General features: G+C 36.3%; 2 protein-coding genes across 2 annotated transcripts; both read right to left on the bottom strand.

Moving 5' to 3' along the window:
• Positions 1–2,688: 2,688 nt before the first annotated feature.
• On the bottom strand, positions 2,689–5,614 carry LOC145315969 (hsc70-interacting protein-like). Its single transcript, XM_080156208.1, has 6 exons — positions 5,333–5,614; positions 4,910–5,089; positions 4,112–4,248; positions 3,810–3,939; positions 3,398–3,571; positions 2,689–3,221 (listed from the first exon to the last, which is right to left on the bottom strand). Exons 1-6 carry the CDS (start codon positions 5,558–5,560, stop codon positions 2,829–2,831), a joined length of 1,242 nt encoding a protein of 413 aa, XP_080012334.1. The 5' UTR covers positions 5,561–5,614; the 3' UTR covers positions 2,689–2,828.
• On the bottom strand, positions 5,581–7,541 carry LOC145315968 (peptidyl-prolyl cis-trans isomerase FKBP4-like). Its single transcript, XM_080156207.1, has one exon. It carries the CDS (start codon positions 7,505–7,507, stop codon positions 6,083–6,085), a length of 1,425 nt encoding a protein of 474 aa, XP_080012333.1. The 5' UTR covers positions 7,508–7,541; the 3' UTR covers positions 5,581–6,082.
• Between the last annotated feature and the right edge of the window lie 2,078 nt (positions 7,542–9,619).

The following is a 9,619-nucleotide window of genomic DNA, read 5'->3' on the forward strand; positions in this document are numbered from 1 at the left end:
ATTTTTTTCCAATACATATGTTGTGATACATCAAATTATAAGTTTTTTAGGTCAGTTAACTCAAATTCAGAGCTAGAATTAGCATAAGACTATTCTGAAACTAGCCCCAGCGGGCTAGGTTGGTGGCCCACAGGGGTTAAAAGCATTATTTCCAATATAGATCTTGTTATATATCAAAATAAAGGTTTTTAAGGTCAAGAAACTCAAATTCAGAGCTACAATTGGCATAAGACTTACCTGAAGCTAACCCCTGCGGGCTAGGTAGATTTTCCACAGGGCTTATGTGCATTTTACCTAACCTGACCTAGAAACTTACTTATTCTTTTTTGGTTTTTTCCTTGAATAAACTGTGTCTATTAATGAGGACATTATTTTAGATAATCCAGCAAGTTGGGGACCGACACCAGCGGGCTAGGTGGGTGGCCCACAGGGGTGTAGTGCATTTTTTCTAAAGTATGTGTTGTCATACATCAAATTATAGGTTTTTTATGTCAAGAAACTCAAATTCAGAGCTATTTTAAGCATTAGACTGACCTAAGGCTAACCCCCGCGGATTAGGTGGGTGGCCTGCAGGGGTAAATTTTCCAAATTATGTGTTGTTATACATCAAACTATAGGTTTTTAAAGTCAATTTGGAGCTAAAAAAACACAATAGCAACCTGATGCTAGTTTTTTCGTGGTATGTGGTATACATTAAATAAAAAAATTGTATCCTATTAGCATATTAAATTCTTCCACCGCTAACATTGTACTATCAAAATTTAAATTCTTTCAAATATATGCCATATAAATGTAGTTTAACCAATTAACCAGGAAAAAATATGCAGTTCACTAAATGAAGTTCAAATGCATTTTTTGAATTTCTGGATCTAAAAAACCTATAATTTTATGTATGACAACTAAAAATGCACTTAACCCCTGCGGACCACGCACCTAGCCTGCTGGGGTCTTAAATCTTGTTCTAATAAATAGACACAGTTTATTCCAGAAAAAAACCATAAAAAAAACAAGTAAGGTTCTAGGTTAGGTTAGGTAAAATGCACTTAAGACTTGCAGGCAACCCACCTAGCCCGCTGGGGCTAGCTTCAGATTAGTCTGATGCTTTTATTAGCTGTAAATTTGAGTTTCTTGACCTTAAAAACCTATAGTTTGATGTATGACAACACATACTTGCATTTAACCCCTGAGGGACACCCACCTAGCCCGCTGGGGTCGGTCTTCGACTTGCTGGATCATCTGAAATAAGGTCCTCATGAATGGACAGTTTATTTGAAAAAAATATTAAACGTAAGTTTCTATGTTAGGTTAGGTAAAATGCACTTAAGCCCTGTGGGCTACCTATCTAGCCCGCTGGGGTTAGCTTCAGATTAGTCTAATGCTTATTTCAGCTCTGAATTTGAGTTCTTCGACCTAAAAAACCTATAATTGGATTTATCACAACATATATATTGGGGAAAATGCACTTAACCCCAGCGGGCCACCCACTTAGCCCGCTGGGGTCGGTCCCCGACTTGCTGGATCATCTTAAATAAAGTCTTCATTAATAGACACAGTTTATTCATAAGGTCCTCATGAATGGACAGTTTATTCTAGAAAAAAAACCTAAAAAAATAATAAATGTAAGTTTCTAGGTTAGCTTAGGTAAAATGCACTTAAGCCCTGTGGGCAACCCAGCTAGCCCGCTGGGGTTAGCTTCAGATTATTCTAATGCTTATTTTAGCTCTGAATTTCTTTGACCTAAAAAACATATCATTTGATGTATCACATCATATATATTGGGGAAAATGCACTTAATCCCTGCGGGCCACCCACCTAGCCCACTGGGGTCGGTCCCCGACTTGCTGGATCATCTTAAATAAAGTCTTTATTAATAGACACAGTTTATTCAAGAAAGAAACCTGTAAAAATATGAGTAAGTTTCTAGGTTAGGTTAGGTAAATGCTCTTAAGCCCTGCAGAAAACCAACCTAGCCCGGTGGGGTTAGCTTCAGGTCAGTCTAATGCTAATTTTCGCTCAGAATTTGAGTTTCTTGACCTAAAAAACCTATAGTTTGATATATAACAAGATATATATTAGAAAAAATGCACTTAACCCCTGCGGGCCACCAACCTAGCCCGCTGGGGCTAGCTTCAGATTAGTCTAATGCTTATTTTAGCTCTGAATTTGAGTTCCTTGACCTAAAAAACCTATAATTTGATGTATCACAACAAATATATTAGGAAAAATGAACTTAACCCCTGCGGGCCACCCACCTAGCCCCCTGGGGTCGGTCCCCGACTTGCTGAATCATCTTAAATAATGTCCATATGAATAGATACAGTGTATTTAAGTTAAAACCCTAAGAAAAAACAATTTAAGGCAAGTTTCCACATCAAAATAGACCAAAAAAAGCCTAAAAACCCCATTTCCGCAGGGTTTTTCTTACCTAACCTAACCTAAAAATAAAAAATTTTGGATTTTTTTGCCATTTAGATGTATTACCTATAGGACTAGGCTTATATACCAAGTTTGAAGGGTCTAGCTCAATATTTAGACCATTTTGCTCACGGTTTAAGAGCTTATGTCATTACGCCCCCCCCCCCCCTTTGCGACTGAACTAGAATTGACTTGTCACCCCTCTACTACGAAGAGAAAACCTACACAAAAATGCAAAAAAATACATAAAATATTTAGGTAATTTTGTTGCAGATAAACAAAAAATTGCTAAGTACTGCAATCATGGATAGTTTAACAAACACAAAATTTTTGAATTCTAAATATATAGAGAAAAATTTTAATATAAGAATTGAAGTCTTGTAGTTTTGGTGTTGATATCTGCAATTATTGAGTTAATCTAGATCATCTGTAGAAGATGCTGGTGGTGGTGGTGGTGCTCCTCCAGAACTAGCTCCTCCACCCATTCCCCCCATACCTGGCATTCCACCCATTCCAGGCATTCCCCCCATACCTGGCATTCCCATGCCGCCCATTCCAGGCATTCCTCCCATGCCGCCCATACCGGGCCTACCACCCATTCCACCACCGCCGCCCATCTTGGATGCCATCTTTGTGATTAATGCCATTATTTTTGGATTGCCTTGATACTTCATGATGTTTGCTGGGTTGGACTGAATATCCTGGAAAGCCTTGGCGACCTCTGGATCAGAGAGGGCTGCCAAGAGTTCTGGATCGCTGAAGAGACCACCAAGTCCGCCCATTCCTCCCATACCACCCATATCATCCTGATAAAATAATATGATTAATCAAAAGGGAAATAATCTAGTGGTAAAATGGCTAGTGAATCTTTTGCTAGTTGCATACAGACAAACCTCATACCAATATGACATCTTTTTATATTGCTGTCAAACAGAGAGACATCCTATTAGTTGTGTCATACGATTAATTAAAAATCACTTACATCATCATCACCCGCAGCAGCCGCCTCTGCAGCAGCTTTCCTGGCCTCCTGGGCTGCTCTCACCCTCTCTTTCTTTTCCTTCAACTCCTTCTCCGCCCGCTTGCGGTCCTGTTTTCTCTCATGTTCTTCCAACTTCTTGGCGTTGGGAGTCACTTCTCTCAACCATTCGTCAGCCTTGATATAATAATGTAAACATACAAGTGGCTACTCCGCAGAAGAGGGGGGGGGGGGGGACTTTCTTTTGCTCCATTTCAAGTTTAAAAGGGAACCTTTTTCAACTTGACGGATTTTTAAAAAACAAATACTGGTTCAGTTTGGTTTGTAGAAAATTACAAAAAAAATGAATACACAAATATTTTTGTTATTGTTGCAAATTTAAACAAATTAGACGGGGTAATTGTAACATTCTTACCTGCTCGTCAAAATCAATTTTGCAAGCAGTTCTGAGATCTGATGCCGCATCTTTGAAGTTTCCAAGCAGACGGTGAGATCTTCCTCTGAACTTGTACGCAGATGCATTGTCAGGATTCAGTTCAATAGCTCTTAAGTAATAATAAAGGTTAATCAAAAGAAAATACCTACCTATTGTATATTATATCTAAATTTTCAATGAAAAAAAAACACGCAAAATTCTTATCAACATACATTATTTTAAGAGTATAGACCCAAACTTATTAGACTAAAAATGCATTAAAATATTATGGCTAGATTTACCTTGTACAATCTCTAATACAAGCCTTTAATCTCTTCATCTTAAGGAAACAAGCTCCGCGTTTAGCAAACATTGCAGCTGAGTTCGGATTCAGTTTAATTGCCTCTGTAAACTTTTCAATAGCCTGCTCCCACTCTCCCTGCAATTAAAAAAATGTTATTCATGCTTTTGAGCAGATACTTTAAATTCTAGGGAATTTGCCCTATGTCATCACATCCAAACGCCCATTACTCAAGAACTTCAAGAAAGGCTGGATTATATTTCTAGGGTTAATTTCTAATGGGAGGTTTGAAGAACTCTCCAAGTAATTTAAACCTTTTTTTAAACAAAAGCTTCACTGAAGAGAGGAGCCTTAGTCATCGGTTCAGTAGTTAGTGAGATATTACGTTACAGGCAGACAGAAATCATCCTGCCTAATTTCTTGAAGAATAATAATATTTACAAGTTGCAAGTCCGAGCTGAATTATTTTTAAGGCATTTCCCCTATTCTTACTATCAAATGTCCTAGCGTGTCGCGGTTTTTCTATTTCTAACCCAGGCTTGAGTATGGAAGGTTTCACGGTGACATTCATAACGGTTTAAATACGAAAACGGGAAACAGCTGAACTATAGACAATCTATTACCTGTAACTTAGAGAAACCTACCAACGCCTACTTCTGCCAACAATACTAATGAAATTCGAACTTAAAAGATTTCTCATTGATAAAAACTCCCCATTTTTAAAAAGACTGACATACTGAGAACCCCCCTCCACACCCCTCTTTTTTTTAAAGGACTGTATACAGACTTAAAATATTACCTCTGAAAAAATGCTCATAGCTTGACCTCTGGCCTCGTCAAACTTTGTCATCTCATCATCAGTCATTTCTTTCTTGTCAGGATCTCCCATCTCATGAGTATCTTCAGTTTCATTGTCAGCAATAACTCCCTCCATATCAAGCTCTACGTCACTTTCCTCGCTGCTCATCTCAGCTTCATTCTTGAAAAAAATGTAAAGGTAATATTATACCTATCAATTTGATTTAACTAAAATATCAATAGACAGTAAAATTTCAAAGTAAAACGATTTCCATCTGTCAATATCCCGCTGGCTAATAGATAACTATTTTCTTTGAAAGGTGAAACATCCGTCTATCAATAAAACCGATATCTCAAAAAAAATATGTAATAAATATTTTAGTGGCTGAAAGAAGATTTAAATATATATCCGAAATAAGTTTACCTCAGGTTCTTCCTTTGCGGTCTTCTCTTCATCCTTAGCCTCGCCAGAACTTGTCTTGTCCTGTTTTGGTTCTGGAGCAGGGGCAGGAAGCGTGGCACCCATGCTCTCCAGGTAGTCTTTAAAAAACTTGAGCTCCGGCCTGTGAATTATCTGTGGCTGTGCCTGGCACAAAGATATGAAACCTTTCAGTTGGGCTAGGGCAGCCTCCGGCATCTGAAACGCCGCCATTTTGTGTGTGCAAGTTTAACTGAAAGTAACAAAAAAGATTGAATTATTTTTTTAAAAATGTGCTTGATATTAATTTTTAAAATGCTTTAACAATTACAATATAGAACATATAAATAATTGACTTACAATTTACATCAATTCATTTTTAATAGTTTACATGGATCTTGACTTTTTTTCTTGGTTTTACATTTTAACAGTACTTAATCAATGATATTAGACTAAATATCATGAGTTGCGATTTCATTTTTATTGCTTATAATATCTGATTTAAAAAAACATTAATTGCATTTTGGTATGCTTAATCTTAAGACTTTAAATGTTAAATACACTTTTACCCACAACAAACATAACACCAATTAACGAAAAATTGACAAGTTTAAGTTTAAATACATAGAGATCACAATATAATTATCATTTAACACATGTTTGAATTAAAATAAGAAGATAAAATGATTATAACCCTTTAAAAAGTTTGGCTATAAAAAAAATCACTGTATGATGTTCTTTCCGGTTGTTAAGAGATTATTCCTGTTCTCCATTCACTTTATCCTCCTGGATTGCTTGATCAATATCCATGTTCATGGACACGTCCCCGCCAACCTTGATGGAATTCGAGTCAAGGGCCGGCTCCATGCTTGTCTGAGAACTTTCCCATTCGCTGATATTCTTCAAAGGATCACTTCTGTTTCTGCTGTCAGCATTTTCTTTTTTAGAATCCATAGCAGCAAACTTGTCAAACATGTTGGCAAATGTCTTCTTCTCTTTGAGCTTGTACTTTTTAATCTCCAGTTCGCACTGAGCAATCTTGTTCTTAGCTGCCTTGTTATCAGTTTCCAGCTTTAAGGTTTGTTCAAAATCAGCCTTGGCATTCTCCCAATCGTTAAGAGCGTAGAAAGCCTCTCCACGGCGAAACCATGCCTTGGGATTGTCACTGTTTTCTTCCAAAACCTTTGAGCAAAGATCTTTACTGCCCAGAAAATCACCAAGTTTTAATTTGCAGAGAGCAGCATTCAAGCGGCCAGCCTGTAATAAATCTTTTCGTTCAACCTCCTCGTCACCCTTCAAGGCAATTTCGTGCTCAAGAAAATCTATGACTTTCATGTAGCGTGAGGCAGCAATTTCATATTTGCCGTTTTTGAAAAATTTGGTTCCCTTCTCTTTCAGAATTTTTGCTTGGGTCAACTTTTGATCAGCGTCTAGCTGCCAGCTTTCTTTGGATTGCTCAAAGCTCTTTAGAGTAACCTCGTACTTCAGATCTGCGTGGGGTTCGATGGATTTTGCTGGCAAGCCAGCTTTTCCAAATCCATAATCTGATCTGATTGACAGTTGTGCTGTCTCCTCGCACTTCATTTTCTCTAAGCCCAACTCCAGACCTCGTGGCAGATCAATATCACGCCCCTCTCCTAGTTCAAATTCAACACTTCTTTCATCAAAGACAATTCCCTTACAGGTACCCTTGACATCACAAACAAGGCGGGCGCCGTCATTTGGAGTTTCATAACCTTTACCAGCAGTCATCACACGTTTTACAATTCCGCCATCTTTCTCTTTGGTTATATCCTCACCGGTAAACGAAAATAATTCCACATCAAATACAAGAGTTGCTCCACCAGGAATCCTGGGCGGGCTGCCAGTGGGCCCATAACCATAGTCAGACTTTATAAACAACAGACAGCGTTCTCCAATTTTCATAGTGGCCACACCAATATCCCATCCTTTAATAACCTCGCCCTTACCCAAGTTGAAGGTAAACTTGTCATCCCTGTCGCGGCTGGAATCAAACTGTGACCCGTCCGTTAGCTTACCAACATAGTGGACGGTTACTTTGTCACCGGTCAGAGGAGATTCTCCAGATCCTTCAGTCATTATTTGTTTCAAGACTCCTCCATCTTGATTGGGAGAGATATCAACAGCTGAATCTGCCGGCTTTATTTCGTCCTCGCCCATTTTAGATTATCTGAAAGATGTTATCAAATAAATACGAGTTAAATAATAATAATAAAAATGATGACAAATGACTTAATATCAATTAAAGAAGTCCAAGTAGGTAGGGGAGGGTAGGGAACTTAGATGGGGACTATCCTCCACATATTTCAGTTCTGAAATATTTCAATTTAAACCTAAGGATCAAGCAAGTTTTTTGAATGTAAGTCCTGACAATTTAAACAAATTTACCTATGTAGAATGTGTAATATGTTTTATCATGTAAATTAAGGAGGGATATATATCTAAAAACTTCAAAAAAGTATTAAAATATTGCAGCTTCTTTTTATCTCTTAACAGGTAGTCTTATAAATTACTTCGTGGATGGAAGACAAATGTTTATACCATACTTCTTACGTGATAGTTCAGATAGTTTTACTACTGTGCGGCCATTCGTAATATAACAAAGACAAAATTACCAGGTAATTTTTTTTTAAAAAGTAAAAATAAACATATACCGAACTAAAACGTTTTACTTTGTTTTTCAACAATTCAATCTTAAATAGATTAAATTAACTTTTACTCGTAAATCTATAAGAAAATAGTAGCAAGCATATTCATATGTTTTAACCTAGGGGGTAAAGAAGGGTTGCTATGCGCCCTTATAAGATCACGAGACTAATGCATCCAACAGATTAATATATATAAACAAAAATAATTATGTTATATAAGATTATTGCTATTTTTTTAGTTCAAACTGCTTCCGATTAAATACAAATCAAGTATTTTAACTGTCAACCTTCAATATTTTAGAAATAGATAGATAATAATGAGTGTATATAATGAAATTGTTGTAATGGCTTAGGAATTTTCGGGAAATATTCCGATATAATAGTACGCGGTATTCAGCGCTTTAATCCTTATTCAAGAGGGAATTTTTTTTACGCTTAGTGATAATGATGTATTTCTTATTTTTAACTCTTTTAGTAAACTAACAGAGAAAAATACATTATACAAATATAATTTGACAATTTTCTTCTATTTCAAGGCAATAAATGCCAAAAAGTTATATATTGAAAATTTTAAAAAAAATTCTTGTATTCATTCGAATCTGGTGGATAGGAACCGGTTCTCATCCATACAAAAAAAAACTATGTCTAGCATCGTATTATATCCATCTTTCTACGAATAAAAAAATTAAAACCAATTTTTTTAGCTCGTGCCTTCGCGAATTCGGCACCTCGGGGCTAAAAAATTGGTTTTAATCTTATAATTGTACATTCTATATTCTAAATAACTATTCTTGTTTTTTAGTTTATAAAAATCAACATGTTAATGCAATGCAAAGGCGTCTTATTTTTTAGGGTACCAATTGTTATGAATTTTGACCTAAAACCAGACTTATTGTGAAATTGTATTTACATATACAGAGCAAAAACTTCTAAAAAATAATTCTAGCTATATACTATAACCGCGAACGGATAATAAAAATTATCAAATACTTTGCCAAAGTTTTTAACTCCTACATCTTAATTAATTACCTTATACGGCCGAAGTAACAACCATAAGACAACAAACTCTTTGATTGCACGACTTGTCTGGAAGTGCGTGGTAATGAGTTGCGTCTGTTTTAGGCCAAGGCATTCCTCATCCTCATACACCGTCTATTTATGTTGTGCATAACAGCAATAAGGACCATCATTAACATCTTCAGGTAAGACGCAGTTGTACCGAAAATCTAACCCATCACCTCATTTCAATTTTGAAATACTGATTCCTGTTACAACAAGGAACAACGTTATAAGGAAAGCATCTCTATAAAAAAGTCCTAAAAATGTAAGTTTGTCCTTTAACAGTATCCATTTTAAGCAGTTTTTTATAAGAATAAACTTAAAATTTTGCTTATGCTTTACTTTTTTTCTGCTTATTCGTTCAGACACTCTACAAGTCTTTATGATCGTTAGTTTCATAGTTACAGAGCTTCGCTTTTAAGGATGCTGTCATCCTTGTTTAAAAGAGTCCTAACACAATTCTAGAATATTCACCCAAAAACTACTTTTTATCATTTAAGGCACCTTCCATCACTTTTAACCGTGTGGATTTAATTTCATTTTTTAAGTAAGCAAAAAAAAGGAA

This window comes from Acartia tonsa, chromosome 4 (genome assembly GCF_053477335.1).
Source record: "Acartia tonsa isolate MP-2025a chromosome 4, ASM5347733v1, whole genome shotgun sequence".
Lineage (NCBI taxonomy): Eukaryota > Metazoa > Arthropoda > Copepoda > Calanoida > Acartiidae > Acartia > Acartia tonsa.

Coding starts and splice junctions, on each gene's coding strand:
- LOC145315968 (XM_080156207.1), bottom strand. CDS start 7,507: ATGGGCGAGGACGAAATAAAGCCGGCAGATTCAGCTGTTGATATCTCT.
- LOC145315969 (XM_080156208.1), bottom strand. CDS start 5,560: ATGGCGGCGTTTCAGATGCCGGAGGCTGCCCTAGCCCAACTGAAAGGT. Junction 5,090..5,332: donor CCGCAAAGGAAGAACCTGAG/GTAAACTTATTT, acceptor ATTTTTTTCAAG/AATGAAGCTGAGATGAGCAG. Junction 4,249..4,909: donor CTATGAGCATTTTTTCAGAG/GTAATATTTTAA, acceptor TTTTAATTGCAG/GGAGAGTGGGAGCAGGCTAT.